This window comes from Lynx rufus, unplaced genomic scaffold, assembly GCF_022079265.1.
Source record: "Lynx rufus isolate CCGP_SWC_20201006 ecotype Redwood Valley unplaced genomic scaffold, mLynRuf1.p SCAF_5, whole genome shotgun sequence".
Classification (NCBI taxonomy): Eukaryota; Metazoa; Chordata; class Mammalia; order Carnivora; family Felidae; genus Lynx; species Lynx rufus.
Genome location: NW_025814867.1, coordinates 7,341,714 through 7,357,802, shown reverse-complemented (window position 1 = coordinate 7,357,802; position 16,089 = coordinate 7,341,714). Strand labels below are relative to the sequence as shown.

The window sequence follows — 16,089 nt, the reverse complement described above, 5'->3', positions numbered from 1 at the left end:
TCCGTCGGTTGAGCGTCCGACTTCGGCTCAGGTCTTGATCTCGGGGTCCGTGAGTTCCAGCCCCGCGTCGGGCTCTGTGCTGGCAACTCGGAGCCTGGAGCCTGCTTCTGATCCTGTGTCTCCCTCTCTCTCTGCCCCTCCCCTGCTCATGCTCTGCCTCTCTCCGTCTTTCAAAAATGAATAAACATTTAAAAAACATTTAAAAGCTCTTCCGGTGATTCCAATGTGCAGCCTAGTTAGATCCGGAGTGTTTATCAGCTACCGAACCCACTGGCTGCACTTGGACGCTGAAATAACACCTAGAGGCTATTTGCCTGGAGCCAGCTTTCATTGGAGAGGGAGAGGTGAAAAAGGTTGAGGCTTGAGAATTTGAAGTCGGCAAGAAGTTGGAAATGCACACTGCTCAGCCTGGGAGCCGTGGAAGGGACATTGCCTTGGGGAGCAGATCTCAGCTTGGCAACGGCCCGTTACTGTCACTGCTGCTCAGTTCCCTGACTTGCTGGGGACCTCAGGAGCTCACTCTAATTGTGATTTGCCTCAAAATTACTTACCCTGTGGAAGATCTGGTGAAGGAAACTCAAGACCTTGTTTGCATCCCGATTCTAGTAAGCCAACTGTAAAAACTCCCTTTTTAAAAAAGATTTTATTTTGGGGGCCCCAGGGTGGCCCAGTTGGTTAAGCCTCCAGGCTCTTGATCTCTGCTCAGGTCATGATGTCATGATTGGTGAGACTGAGCCTTGCATGGGGCCCCCATGCTAACAGCTTGGGGCCTGCTTGGGATTTTCTCTCTCCCTCTCTCTGCCCCTCCCCAATCACAGGAAAACACTCAGGTGTGCTCTCTCTCAAAATAAACTTAAAAAGATTTTATTTTTCAGTAATCTACACCGACTGTGGGGCTCAAACTCACAACCTGGAGATCAGTCTAGTTCCACAGACTGAGCCAGCCAGGTACCCCTAAAAAGTCCTATTTGAGATCACTGGAAATGTGAATATGGGCTGGGTTTTGGAGGATATGCAAAAAATTTGTTAGCGTTTTCCAGGTGGGATAATAACATTGTAAGAAACATGTCCACCATTTTTAGAGCTGCAGATTTTTAAAGATGAACGATGGGAAGGGTGAAATAGTCTGATGTCTGAAATCTGCTTTCATAAAGGAGAAAGTGGAAAGACAAGAGTGGCAAAATCCTGATCCTCAGTTTTCATCTCAGTGATGCGAATGAAGGGCCAATGTACCATTTGCCCTACTCTGTGTTTGAAATATTTTGTTTATATATTTATAGAAACTGAATGTAACAGCAGCTTGAAATCTTTGCTTCTGTCCTCTTTGGGCCCATATGCCTTACTAGGCCTTATCTGTAGTGGCCAGACAAGTGTTTGCTTCCACAAAGCTCTGCCTCTAAATAATTTGAAGTCTGAGGCAGCCAAGAACAAGTCAACTTGTTAAAGAGGCACCGGGCAGAGTTTCCAAAGCCAGCTGAGACTCACAAACTTTAATAGCTGTGACAGACTGCAGGAAAGACAAATTCTTGGGGCCTGGAATATGCAGATGTCCAGGACCACATCCCTCTGGAATCAAGGTTAAGGGCAAATTCCAGTTTTACCCCATGTTTAGAGAAAATTAGACTGTCCCTCCAAACCTCATTTGCCCCCAAAGAACAAATGAGCATGGAAGGGGACTCTGGTGGCCAAAACTCACCAACCAAGTAGAAGGTGAGCGAACTGGGGGGAAGCCTGTACCTCTGGGCCTCACCTCTGCCCCTCCCCTCCCAGGGGCTCTTGGCAGGTTCCCCACTGACAAGTTAGGCTCCCCTGGCCCAAGATGAGGGTCAAAGATGACCCGAACACCCTAACTCAGGACCCAAGTTCTTAGGAGGCAGACACTATACCTAGGCCTGTAGTGACTGGCCTGCGTTCCATTCCTGTCCCAGCACACATCTGTCCTACGTGACCTCCTACTTTCCCCAGCACTGGGCCTCCCACACCTAGGTCACCAAGCCCTGATGGCTTCAGGGTCACTGACATTAGGATCCTCCTCTGCCCTCTCCCATACTCCTCCATTATTTTGAATAGGATATTTATTTATTTATTTATTTATTTAACGTTTATTTTTGAGAGCGAGAGAGACACAGCACAAGCAGGAGAGGGGCAGAGAGAGACACCGAATCCAAAGCAGGCTCCGGGCTCTGAGCTGTCAGCACAGAGCGGACACGGGGTTCGATCCCACGAACTGCAAGATCATGACCTGAGCTGATGTCAGAAGCTTAACCAATTGAGCCACCCAGGTGCCCCTTGAATGGGACATTTCAACCTAAAGCCTAAAGTATAAACATCATTAAATTTATATGCATCACAGGTTGAATTGTGTTCCTATGAATGTGATCTTATTTGATGATGGGTCTTTGCAGATATAATCAAGTGGAGGTCCTTCTAGAGTAGGGTGTGCCCGAATCCAGTTACTCGTGTCCTTCAAAGAAATTTGGACACAGAGACAGATGGACAGACGGGAGGCTTTGTGGAGACGGAGGCCGATTGGAGTGACGAGTGTCAAGAATTGCCAGCAACCACCAGAAGCCACAACTGTCCTCCCCTAGAGCCTTCAGAGAAAATTATGTCCCTGCTGACACTTTGACTTGAAGACTCTTAGGCTCCAGAACAAATTTCTGCCAGAGGCTACCCAATTTCTGGTCACTGGTTGTGCGGCCCCAGGAACCTACCACAGTGCAGCAGAAACATCTGCTCTTTTAACCCTCACCATCACCCTAGGAGGTAGGGAATATCCCGATCCCCGCTTTACAGGAACAGTTGCAAAGTGTGTCTAAATAAGTAGAGAACCAGGCTTTCCATCTGGGCCACCTAGATCACAGCCCATATCCTTAACCAGGAGACCAATCTTCTTTCTGCTGTCTGCTTTCTTACGTATGGCTCTTTCCGAAGTTGAAAAGTTGATAGAAAAGCCTGGGTACCCAACTCGAGTGGCTACAATAAATAAAACAAACAATAACGTGTGGAGGAGGATGTGGGGAAATCAGAACGCTTCCGCACTGCTGGTGGGAACGGAGGATGGTCTGGAGTCTGGGAGTTTCTCAGACGGTTAAACACCGCCACCACATGATCCCGCAGTTCTCCTCCTAGGCACATACTTCCAGAAGAGCAATGAAAAGCTAGGTCCACACAAACACTTGTACGTGAACGTTCACAGTGGCATTATTCCTAAGAGCCCCAAAGTGGAAACAATTCAAGTAGTCCTCAACTGAGGAATGGATAGTACGATGTTATGTGGCCACGCGCACAACAAAGGACAGTGCTGAACGTGCCACATGGATGAACCTCAAAAGCGTTACGCTAAGCGAAAGAAACCAGATGCGAAACTACAAATTGTACGACTGCATTCATAGGAAGCGCACAGTAAAGGCAAGTGATGGACGGAAAGCGATCAATAGTTCCCAGCGGCTGGGGCTCAGAATGAGATCTTTAAATCTGAGATCTTGGGGGCTGAACACGTTCTAAAACGGATCTGTAGTGATGGTTGAGCCCCTCAGTGAAGTTACCAAAAATCACGGATTGGTTTATTTGAAATGAGGGGATGGTACAATGTGTGAAATAAAGCTTTTTAAAAGATGTTTAGGTCGAAGGACCTATATGGGTCAAGAGCCAGCCGCCTTGGATTAATTTGGTTATTTTAGAACACAGAGGGGACACTATTGAGGTTTTCCAAACAGTTTTCAGTGATAAAGTGCTTCACTTTATTTATGTGAATTTTAGCAGCAGAAAAAAAAAAAAAAAATGCCAGAACAATTCAGAATTAAAACAGGGCGGAGGCCAAGAACAAAAAAACGTTATTTGGACACTTACAGGCTAAGAAGCCACTGTCCCCACTTCTTTAGAGGCTCTCCAGGTGATTAAGTAACCACCAGTTAAGTAGCAACATCTTTTTTCCCCTCGTCCTAACAGCACCCCAGACACAGCCTTCAGCCTGGTGACAAGGACCCCTCTCCCAGCAGATGGGCTTCCCCCACTGGAGCGCCTCGGCCGCAGCGCCAGTCCGCGGATTCTCTGGCGGTGCGATTCCTTGCCCAAGGACAGATCCAAACGGCAGCCTGGTGTAGGTGGGTGTAGGTGAAGCGGAGCCACCTGACAGAGCTCTCTCCAGAAACCCCTTTTTAAGAAGTCCTGCAGGATGGGCAAACCCTCTCCTAACTCCCTAGCGCGCGGTATGCATCAGTAACACCTCTTTCGGGAGATCCTGAAGGCTTGAGTCGGGCCCATCTATTCTCTACTCAAACTGGGTAACTGAAGGTGACGTAGCTGCCTGGCTTTCCAGACAGGACATCCTCTAACTCCGGGACAGTGAGACGGAGCAGCCCTTGGCAAGAGCCGGGCAAGGCAACAGAGCCCATCTGTCCCCAGGCCCCTCTCGGTCAGGACTTCAGGCCCATCTTGGCCATCATCTCCTCGTAGACTGTCCATGCCATTGCTGCCATCAGAGTTCTGCGGAGGGCCCGGGGAACGCCACCTTGGAAGAAGCCACGCAGCCCATAATCCTACAAGGAAAATGAACGTCAACACTCTGGAAGCAAAGCGGCAATACAATGAACACCCCTAGCACACAAGAGCGAGGGTCTCCGCTACCCCATTGTTGAGTCTTCATTTTCAGACTTTTATAGATAATGCCAAGAGTATGAATAATGGACCCAAGAAGGCAGTGAACTCGAAGAGGGTTTTTTTGGCACATTTGCGAAGCTTTCTTGCTTTATCCAGGGGAATGCGTTTCTCGGCTGAAAATCTTCATCAAGGGTTGCCCTATACCGCTGTGCAGCTTACACAGCTCACAGAGGCACCAAGCGCCAGCTGGCGGCTGAGTCCCCGACCTCGGTCTGCATGCCAAGCCCCGGGCCCTGGCTCCAGGCTAGAGGAACAGGTGCCTTTATGATGATTTGTCTGCCTGGAGGGAGCTTCTTTCCATAGTTTCGTAATATAAGAATTAGAGACAAAACGCCTGTTACTCCTCTAGAGCAAATTTCTAGAAACAAAATAATGTGTTTGTGCGGCTTTTTGGGGACTCTGGTTCCTCCTAGGTCCTTGATCGGATGACTAGACCCTCCCTGCTCACCTGATTCAATAGGTCTGGGGTGGATCCCAGCAATTCCAAGTTTAACGAATATAACTGGTTGTCCTAATGTAGTCAGTTTCCCCCACCCACCACCAAAAACTCCCCGCAACCAACCATAGGTTTTTAGCAGTGATTTCAACCTTGGCAACACCTTGGAATCACTAGGGAACTTAACTACTGATCCGGGCTTCACCTGCTCCCAGGCATTCAGATATCACCAGCCCAGATTATGATCTGGAAGTGAGGACTTTTCTTTTTTAGTTTATTTATTTATTTTGAGAGAGAGAGAGAGAGAGAGAGAATGCAAACCACGGAGAGCGAGAATTCCAAGCAGGCTCCACACCGCCAGTGTGGAACCCAAACTCATGAACTGTGAGATCATGACCTGAGCCAAAATCAAGAGTTGGACACTCAACCGGCTGAACCACCCAGGCGCCCCAGGGAGTGGGGACGTTTTAAAGCTCCCCAAGTGATTCTAATGTGTAAAGGGCACAAGATACTGCTCTAGACAGAGCCATAACCCCAGTAAGAACCAATATTTAGTCCATAGCCTTACTTTGAAAATGAGGGTCACCGCCTGGCCAATCCACCGAAATTTCATTGGGGTGAGCTGCATATGAGTTTTGATGACATCCGCAGGTTGAGTTACCAAGGAGGCCAGAATACCAGCAAAGATCCCACAGCTGAAATTTACAACAGGAATAAGGACTGCATCCAACTGGTCTGAAATAGGACAAAGGCAACATTCGGTTATAAATAAATCCCACTCAACTCCGAAGTATCCCTACTAAGTTGACCACTAATCCTTCCCCAAAGTTAGAAGGATGTAGATTCAGACAAGGTTAAGAAATAAACATTTAAAGGTACACTATGTGTAGATGGAGTAGTGGGAGTTAAAATTCGCCTTTTTTTTTTTTTTTTTTTACAACTATCGCCATCATAATTCATTCGGGCAAGAATCACGGGCTAAAACATATGAATGAAAGGAACAGGATGTTTTATATAGATGTATACAGACTCCAAGTATCTCCCCACTGAGACGCTTACAAATGACAAAAGAAAAAGTGAGTTTTCAGTGGAGACACTATCTTGTCCAAGTGATAAAAAGTTAGTATCGCCCACAGTGGGTCAAACCAATGTCATGAGCTTCCTGACATGGAGATATTTAAGGGTAAAGGGGCATCACTCCTGCAACTTGCTCTTAAACAGATGGGAATAAACAATTATACATATAGAGAAATCAAAAGTGTACATCCAAGCTCCCTTACTGCCCTAACTTTCCATGGCAAAATGAAGGCTGTGACCTGCAGTGTCACGGCCCCCGGTGCCTTGGGCGGAGCAGGAAGCCTCCTAAAAAGCACCCCAACTGTACCTGATCACCACTGTCATGATGGCATGCCAGCTTTCCCACTTACGTGACCTTGGTTGCATATCCTTTCTCGAATTATCCAGAGACCCCTTACTGAACACAGGTTCATGCCACAGAACGTGTTTCCATTAGCACCTGGCTCCGCCTGGGTGAACGTTTGCTGCCCACTGATTGTGTCCTTGTCGTATCCAGATGAGCTTGCTGGTGGGGTGGGTCTGCCAGAACGCCTGAGGTTTGGCACCTTTCTGTCCACCCCAACAGAGGCTCAAAACCACTCTTAACTGGGAACACAGCAATGGAGGTGAAATGGTACTTTCCTTCCAGCTCCTACCCTACTGGCGTTTCCCAGACTTGTCTGATGAGAATCCCACCAACTGCTTCTTGAGGAATAGACTCCCAGGTCTTGTTCCAAAGCTTCTGATGCAGGAGGCCCTGGGCAGGACCCAGCAATCTAAAGATGGGGTAACTCTGCAAAGTATTATGGCAGGACTTCTGCGAAACACGCTTTCCTTCACCGCCTACCCCACTCAAGAATTTTAGTACTACCAGTACTCTGCCATAAGAGACTCTAAACTGGAGGGGGCAGGGACCAAGTCTATCATGACCACCACTGCATCCCAGCACCTGACATGGCTCAGTTCCTAAAACTCTGCCAAGAATCTGGAGTTGCTAAGAACATTAAACAGTGTCGCACAGCAGAGGAAGCAGGGAGGATCTGCGGTCCCGGAGCTCTCTCTTCCCCGCCACACCTTCGACCGTCCGTACCGTGGGTCATGATGTTTTTGGTCTGGTTGTAAAACATCAGGTAGATTCCAGAAAAGGGTGCGTCACGCAGAAGTGTTGCTGTCAGGCCACTGAAGAGTCCCCGGTGCCCCTCGCTGCGATAGATGCTCTTCAGGGCTGCGTAGATGCTCTCATAGCCATACCTCCCGCTCTGCAAGGGAAGCACAGGACCAGTGGCTGGCAGGGCGGTCCCGGGCTGGAGTAACAACCAATGCGACTCCAGGGTATGTGGCATTACCGGGGCACCGGAGGCTCTGGTTCCCACGTGGCTTGGGTTCTCAGACCACAGCAGCCTCTATTTTCGATTCTAAATCGGGGGTGGACATCGGACGGCGGTCCAGTGCCTCTGGTTACCCAGCCTTGAGGCCTAGAGCAGTCAGACTCACCTCGTAACGGGTCTTGATCACAGTGATGGGTGACATGCAGACCCCTGCAACTGAGCGAGAGCCCACTCCCAGGATGACCGACTCCAGGGCGGTTGGTGGATGGCCTCGCAGAAAGTACTGCTTCAAGGAGTAGAGGGTGCCGAAGTAGATACCAATGCCGGGGACACACCTCACGATGGACTGCAGAAAACGTCAGAGGGGGGGAAAGAAGTCAAAGGCTGACACAGTAAGACACCGTCTTAGCCGGCTTTTCCCAAAACAAGGCCAAGGTTTGCGTGACTAGACTGAAGGTGCGGAGGGACACCAAGAAGAGAAAGGGGAAGTGAGAGACAGGAGGGAAGGCAGCTGACAAAGGGCGTGTTCCCTAAGCCACTACCGCCCCGGGCAACTCAATCCCTTTGGGGAACTCTGGGAATCTTGGTGTAGGGCGCCTCCCTGTTACCCCGCCATCTGAGGAGGGTGAGTGAGAGTTTTAAGTATCCAGTGTCATCTTCCGTCGACTAAAGGGCTGCTGCGGGCCTGGGTGAGCGTTAATTCCCTGGCACTTCCGGCAAAGTGACTTCCTAGGGCCAGGAAAGCCGGCAGGTAAAGAAATGCAGGTGTGGCCTGCGTGCTCTGAAGGGCAAGGACAAGGACATGCTGGCAGCTGAGGGCACCAGCTGCATCTGCTCTGCCGCTTGCCCCCAAAGGGCATACAGACGTCCCATTTCCTTCCCTGAGCCCTCAGAGCTAGCAGCAGGAGACCAACCGACGACCTCGTAGGACGCTCACCTATCCTAACGAGAGGATACGTGAGGTGCATGAGAAATGGCTGGCTATTACAGCAAAGGGTGCAAGAGAAGACCCAAAACGCAGCTTACAGGAGACATCCCTTTCCAAAGGCCCAGAATGCTCTCCGTGCGAACCACCTTCAAGAGAAGAGCCAGCATCCCAACACGCCTGGATCTGAAAGCAGACAGAACGGAGACACAGAAGAAAAAAAATGACTTAGACCCCCATCCTCGTAAAAGAGCTCCCCACCCAAAGACTGCTTTGCGGGACTTCTTTCCTAAGAACGCTCGGGCGTCTCGGCAACACCTCTTGGGGTAACTCCGAGTTCGGCTACGTTCGTGGTTTGGCGCGTACATGTCGATCTGTCCATTCACACTGGAAGGATGAGCTCCCATTTTGCATGCGTGTCGTATACTTCCCACAGTGCCAGGCCCAGCAGGGGCATAAAAGAGCCACTTAACATTTGTATTATTTCCAGAAAACCACCCACACGTCTCGTAGCAGACAGCACAGTTAAAACATTACAGGCTAGCACGAGAAAATGCGAATGTCCCCCCATTCAATTAACAGGAAATGTCGAAGAAGAGGTGGGCGAAAAGTTGGGCCTGGCCTGTGTTTCTCTCGAAGCATCCAGCAGGATGGGCGTTGACTTAACATCGCTGAGAGGCCCGGGTGTCTGAGAGAAGTTGCTGAAACCAGTTCCTCAAAGAAATGGGGGGCGGCAGGCCTTACCCATGGGCTGGGGGCTGGAGAGTCTGCAGGCGAGTTTTGAGGAGGTCTAGGGGCTGGAAAAGGAGGGTGGAGCAGGTCCCGCTGATGGAGCCACACAGGAAAGCTTTGATCACCGGATGTAGCTGCAGGGCAAGAGAACGCTGGGTCAGCAACTCTGTCGCCCCGGGCCTCAGCCTTCTCCACCCGAGACCAGTCAACTGCTCTCTAGGGGTGGCTTAGAAAACCGTCCGGTGGTGCTCTGTGTTACCTTCCCACTTCAGAGAAGGGAAAAGTGTTCCCAGGAATGAACGGCGCTGGCATGTTGTGCAGAACATAACATCCTGCTGTTGGGATCTCTCCAGCCCTAGTGCTGAGAAGGAGCCAGGAACATCAGGCCCCCAACCACACCTCCCTCGGTCTAGCTAGAGACAAGTTATTGGCCATCTCCTTATCTTCACAGAGCAAAGTCAACTGAAGGGGAGTGTCTGAACCAAGGTCACCGGGGTCTCTTGGTTATCAAACCTGTAGATATTTATAGGAGCAAGACAGAGAAATGAAACCGCAAGTTCAGTTTCAATGTAAGACATGGGCTACTTCCTGAAAAACCTATGAACTTTCTTAACTTAAAGCTTTCCCTTTCTCTCTCCTATCCACGCATCTCCCTGCCACCTAAGCAGATCACAGACAGTCCAGTAGACCAGCAGCCACCCCCGGGTTTGGTGGCTCTCCTTTAAACCAGGACAGTCGCACACGCTGGCTAATCTAGAGGCACCACCAGAAGGGGCAAGGGCTAGATGTACTTCCTCTGAGCCCGACACACTAGAGGTCTCAAAGCTTGCCTCAGAATCCGCTCGATCACAAATGTGTGACAAAGGCACTTTAAAAAACCCAACCACAGAAGAAAAGGCCTCTTTTCCAAAGGAGACACTGGGCAAACTCCATCCTAAAAGACCTTCCTTCTCTCCCCTCATTAAATGGCATTTGCACTATTATTTTTCAATAAATGGTACGCTGTGGCCCTAAGACGCTATTAAGATGAAGTCACCGGTTATACACACATAGCCACCAACCCAGAACGAAAATGTTTGTAACCTGTGGTTATTTGTCCCCCAGGGGACAGAGATCACTCCACGTTTCTAGCAGACGAGCAGGTCTCCCATGATAACTGAACCCACTTAAGAGACGAAATGAGTTCAGATGATAAATACTGGAGGTTATAACTCTGCTCAAACGGCTTGCAAAATATCGAAGGGGTGACAGAATTAGTAAGACAACACGTACGACCAAGCAAAATGTATACCTCACCGGTCTGCCGGCACACCATTCCCTGTCCCGCCAGAAGGGGTGTCCTGCTCCTTCCGATAACTTGGAAGCCATGTGTAAAGGGCACAAACAACTGGCATCCTCTACTCTGCCTGGCAGTGAGCCTCGAACCCCCGTCTTTCCAGCCTGATGCCACATCACCTCCCCTCCCTTTTGGCTGGTCACCCCTCAGCCCCCACGACTTGCCATCCAGCTAAAGGTGCCCCTCTCATGCTCACCAAGGATCCCTTTCCCACCCCGGGCCTTCTCTTACTCTTACTCGGCCTCCTCTGGGACACATTTCAAACAGCTGGCTGCCTCTTGGTTTTCGGCTCCCCTCGCCTTTTCCCTCAGCCAGGTGGCGGTGGTTCCTCTTATCTCCTCCAGCCACAGCCCCTCGGGGGCCACCTCACCCACACCCGCACACCAACGCCCACGGCCAAGCCCAGCACTTCCCCCAAACGCCCCCAGGCATCTACAGCTCACACTCCAAAATGGAAACCCAGCCAACTGTTGCCCACACTCTTGCCCCCACTCCACCCCACAAGATATCCCAGCAGCCCATTTGGGAGTCGCGTAAGACTCCTCAGCAAATGCAGAAGGAAATGGCAGATAAAATTAAATTTCCTTATAACCTGCAGCCCATTGACAGTTGAGGCCGGCAGAGTTCTCCAGGAACTCCCTGCGGTCTTAAAGATGTTAACACTTTGCTGGAGGGAAAAACAACCCTAGCTTGACCGTAGCCAGGCCTCCAGGCTCCGGTGCGCCTTTTTGCCCTGAAGATGTCTCAGGAACTCTTTCTTGGCGGTCAGCTCCGGACCCCACCACCGCTCCAAAATCCCATCAGCTGTACTGACTGCTTCAGGACTGAGTCCGGCTGATGACCCTCAGTGTCCCCAGAGCCTGCCCCCGTGGATCTCAGCGGCCTCCTCGGCAACCTCCAGCCTCAACCCGACGAAGCCACCCTCCCCTGAACTGGAGCAGCACTGGATGAGGCATCTGTGCATAGCACCTCAAGATCTCACAGCCCTTTGAAAAGCTAAATCTTTAAACCCATTTTACAGACGGAACTGGGGCTCACAGCGGTTATGAATGTGTCCTAAGTCACAGGGTTTGAAGCCACTGGCTAGGCTTACAAGGCCTCCCATGAATCGAGGGGCCCCTGCTTTCCTTTTTGGCTTGTGTTCTCAGCCTCCTCCTCCCTCTTGCATAGGGCGCAGCCGGAAGGGATCCTCTGCCTTCCTCTAGCCTCAGAAAACCCCATCCTAGCTCCTCTCGCCTCTGATTCATCGGGGGAGGGGGGGCCTCTGCCCAGATCTCCCCTGCTGTGGGAAAGCCCCGAATCCCCGCCCCCCACTGGCATTCAGGCTCCTCCTCCAATACTTCCACTGCACCTGAGCCCACCTCCCTTGGGTCGAGGACAGAAGAGGCCACTAGCTGTCCTGTTCACGACGGTACCTCCAGCACCGACCACCGAGCCTGGTGCACAGTCAAAATGGGGCCCCACAGCCAAAAATGGATGAGTCATGTCATCTACAGGAAATCTGCATATGGCTCTCCCTTGAGCACAATTCCATAGGATAAGGCTTAGTGGGCTCAGCCCGCCCCTTCCCAGGACGGGCTCCCTTCAGCCCTTTGCTCCAGTAAGGCTGTAGGAATGACAAGGTGCTTACAGCTTCTGAGAAGTTCTTGGTGCGGTGCGGCTTCCCCAAGGCTCTCACAGGTATTGTATGGAATTTGTTTTCAGGCTGCTGTCCTTCACGTGCATGCTCCAAGTACACCCCCTCCCCCCACTGTAGCAACTATTTTATGTCTTCATTTTCACAGCACAAAGCTTGGAGATGTTATTGGTTTAATAAATATTTGAATAAAGAGTAGAGTCCGTAACTTCTTTAACTTTGTAAACTTCCAGGTCCATTAGCACACAGCAGATGCTAAATATATACCAGCAGTATAAACTAACCTCTAATAGTTAAAACACACACACACACGTAGTAGCATTATTTAAAAAACAAAAACCGAAAAACAGAATTGGGGCACCTGGGTGGCTCTGTCCTTTGAGAATCTGACCAGCTCAGGTCATGATATCACAGTTCGTGAGTTCGAGCCCTGCCTCTGGCTCTGCCCTTAGCCCAGAGCCCGCTTCAGATTCTCTGTCCCTTTCTCTGCTCCCTCCACCCCACTCACACTCGCCCTCTCTCAAAAATAAACAAATGTTAAAAAAAAAAAAAAACTAAAAAAAAAAAAAAACAACCAGAATTTACACTTTTCATTTGAATAGGCTTAAGATCTTGTCCTATGGCAAGCACATCCTTTGAAGGCATGTTTGATTTTCTTTTCAAGTTATTCAAGTTAACAACAAGGAGTAACAATTTGGTTTTTTGAGGAACCGGGGCAAAAACAACCAAATGATACACAGTACACAAAAGCATAAGCATAGGAGCGCCTGGGTGGCTCAGTCGGTTGAGCATCCAACTTGCGCTCAGGTCATGATCTCGCAGTTCTTGAGTTCCAGCCCCGCGTCGGGCTCTGTGCCGACAGCTCAGAGCCTGGAGTCTGCTTCGGATTCTGTGTCTCCCTCTCTCTCTGCCCCTTCCCCGCTCATGCTCTGTCTCTGTCTCTCAAAAATGAATAAACGTTAAAAAAAAAAAAGTACTTAAACAGATAGTAAATAGATTCCCCAAGCAATTTACTCCCCTTTAAAAAATTAAATCGTAAATCCAATTCAGATCTCGAGGTCAGAGCTGAAAGGAGATGTAGAACCCCAGTGGTGACCTTTATTAAGGATTAAAAAAGAAACGAAACAAAACACCTCTGACCCCGCCCGCCAGAGCTGGTAGACGAAACCACAACCTCAGGGTGAGGGCGGACAGCGCCCCCGCCCCTCCCAGCGCTAAACCACGCGGCTTCCCGCCTGCACACCCCGCGAGCGGTAACTCCGGCGGCCCCGCCTCCGTCTCCACCAATGGAGGCCCGGCGGCACGACCACTGCAGCCAATCCAGACGCAGGGGGCGTGGCCCCGCGGCCAGGCCTGCCGCTCTAGTTCCCCGCCGGCCGGGAAGCGGAGACCCAGACCGTGATCTCCCGCCCGAGCCGCGGGCGCAGTGGACCCACGTCGCTCCAGCAGCCACCTCTTCTCAGGCTTGTTGCTACCCGCGGTCTTTGCGACGGTCCAAATACCTGCCCGAGCGCCCTCCCCACCACGGTCACTCTGGGAATCGAACTCAAAAGCAACGTCCGGTAGCGCTCTCACGTCGTTCAGTGTCGCGCGGGCACACTCGCCGACACCCTCAAGACCCCGGCAATTCCTTGCCCACTCTACCCAGACATCAAACATCAGCGAGACCTTCGCCAGCCGGTCCTAAGGAGGGCTGCAACTGCTCTCCTCCCTCGCCCCACCCTCTTCAATTCCCTTAGTCAATCCATCCCTCCTGCGCCACGTCCCCAACCTGTTCTGCGCGCATCTGGAGAGCGGAAAAGGCTCCCAGAGGGCCGCTGACCCTTGGCAACCTCCAGAATATCCCTCCCCCCCACCCCGCCACGAGCCAGCGGTCCCGGAGCGGCCAACCCGTGCCTCCACTCCCCGCAGTTTACCATAAGCGTCTCCACCCTGTCTCCGACATCTTGAGGCTGCAGCAGCGCCGGGCGTGACTTCTGAATCATTGGAGACGAGGCCGGCAAGTGCGCCGGGCTCAGTGTGCCGTCAGTAGGAGCTCGGGCCAGCGCTGGCGACCCCGGGGGGCGAGGGTGACGCGGCCGCAGTGGTGGGGCGCCACGCGGTCAGGCGGCGGCTCTGCCGTCCGCGCCGGTCGGGGGCCGGGCCCGCGCTCCCACCGCCCCTGCGTGGCTAGGCGCGCCGCCCCGGGAACTTCTCGCAGCTCTTCACTTGCTCCGCAGAGGCCGTGGCTCTGCTCTCCCGCCCATCCCGCCCTGTAACACGCTTCTGGACCCCAGAACAGGCAGGATGCACCGGGGAGGGGGTGGAGAAAGCCGGAGGAACTGCACGGAACCGTGGGATTTCGCTTCCGGGGTTGGACGCCGCCGGTCTGGAGCGGGTGAACGGGTTCGCGTTAGTGCCACCTAGCGGAGACGTCCAGAACTGCAGGGCCCGCGGTTGCCCTGAGCTTGAAGGCGCGTCTGCGCGGAGGCCTCCCTCCAGCTGCAAGGTCTGGTGCGAGATTTGAGCTGAGCTCCTTTGCTGTAGAGACTTGCCCTGCCCCATAAGGTAGCCTGGAGCCTTCCGTGCCTATTGAACTTCAAGTGTGGTTCGTGTGCTTGTGGACCAGAATTTTGCATTGTATTTAATTTTAGTTAATTTGTATTAAAAAACGGAAGCAGTGTGGAATAACTTTCCGTTAAACACTTTATTGTCTTGGCAGACGCACGTTTCCTCTTGAACGCTGGGAATGTAGCCTAGAATTGACCAGTGTTGTTAAGTAATCCGTGCACCACATTTCGAGACTTACAGCAATATGGTAAAATAACTTATTAATAATCGTTATATTATTACGTTATAATAATTATATTATTATTATATTAACCTGATATTTTGGATATATCAAGTTAGGCATATTATTAAAATTAATTTTGCATGCTGCTTCTTCCATCTTTTTTTGTTTTTTAACATTTATTCATTTTTTGATAGAGACAGGGTGTGAGCAAGGGAGAGACAGAGAGAGAGGGAGACACAGAATCCGAGGCAGGTTCCAGGCTCTGAGCTGTCAGTACAGAGCCCGTCACGGGGCTAGAACTCACGGACTGTGAGATCATGACCCGAGCGAAGTCGGACACCCAACCGACTGAGCCGCCCAGGCGCCCCAGCTTTTTCTGTTTTTTAATATGGCTACTAGAATTTAAAATTACACGTGTAGCTCACACTACATGTCTTTTGGACCACGCTGGTCTGGATGTTTCAGATCATGGTTTATCTCTCATCTGGACTGTGGGAATAACCTTTATGGTCTCCCACCTTCCCATCATTCCTTGTCTGGGAGACACATGGGAAAGTATTGCTACTGGGATCCTGACACTCCTGTCGAAAAAAGCAGGCACACAACTTCAATGTACCTGGTTACCTGCAGAATAACTTTTCGTGACAATTTTTGCTACTTTCTAGCATTCATTCTCCACTAGGGGGAAATGTAGGTCAGGAAAGATACTTATAATTTAGGGAGCAAGATGCTGTTATTTTAAGCTTCATTTCTGTGTTATTAAGGCACAAGGAACAGCAAGAAAGTAGTTCTTTATCTCCAGAAGGGATTAAGCAAAGCATAAACATTAAAAAATTACATATACAGGGGCGCCTGGCTGGCTCAGTCTGACTTGCTCAGGTCATGATCTCACAGCTCATGAATTCGAGCCGCATTGCTCTGTGCTGACAGCTCAGAGCCTGGAGCCTGCTTCCAATTCTGTGTCTCCCTCTCTCTCTGCCCCTCTGCCACTCATACCCTCTCTCTCAAAAAACGAATAAATGTTTTAAAAAACGTAGAAATACATATACAAGTCTGGCTGGTGATTGTTAAAACCTTTCCTATCCCTCGTTCTAAGGGCAAGGCTCATTTTCTTTGTGCAGTGTCAATATCTAAGCTAAAACTTTTATTTTTAAGTAGAAACTTAAAAAAAATTTTTTTTTAATGTTTCTTTATTTTTGAGAGAG

At 50.6% G+C, this 16,089-nt stretch overlaps 1 protein-coding gene across 2 annotated transcripts; it reads right to left on the bottom strand.

Annotated features, from left to right (window-relative positions):
* Positions 1 to 3,701: 3,701 nt before the first annotated feature.
* SLC25A38 (solute carrier family 25 member 38) lies at positions 3,702 to 14,480 on the bottom strand. Of its 2 annotated transcripts, XM_047099334.1 has the most exons (7): positions 14,028 to 14,472; positions 9,152 to 9,273; positions 8,509 to 8,593; positions 7,649 to 7,828; positions 7,245 to 7,413; positions 5,667 to 5,833; positions 3,702 to 4,541 (listed from the first exon to the last, which is right to left on the bottom strand). In XM_047099334.1, the coding sequence occupies exons 1-7, from the start codon at positions 14,094 to 14,096 to the stop codon at positions 4,419 to 4,421; spliced, it is 915 nt and encodes a 304-aa protein (XP_046955290.1). In that variant the 5' UTR covers positions 14,097 to 14,472; the 3' UTR covers positions 3,702 to 4,418. The 2 variants fall into 2 exon arrangements, with proteins under 2 accessions (XP_046955290.1, XP_046955291.1); XM_047099335.1 differs by lacking the exon at positions 3,702 to 4,541 and having other exon boundaries at positions 5,741 to 6,930; positions 14,028 to 14,480.
* Positions 14,481 to 16,089: the final 1,609 nt, after the last annotated feature.

Coding starts and splice junctions, on each gene's coding strand:
- SLC25A38 (XM_047099334.1), bottom strand. CDS start 14,096: ATGATTCAGAAGTCACGCCCGGCGCTGCTGCAGCCTCAAGATGTCGGA. Junction 8,594..9,151: donor CTCCAGCCCCCAGCCCATGG/GTAAGGCCTGCC, acceptor GTCTGCTTTCAG/ATCCAGGCGTGTTGGGATGC. Junction 4,542..5,666: donor CGGTGACCCTCATTTTCAAA/GTAAGGCTATGG, acceptor TTTTCCTTGTAG/GATTATGGGCTGCGTGGCTT.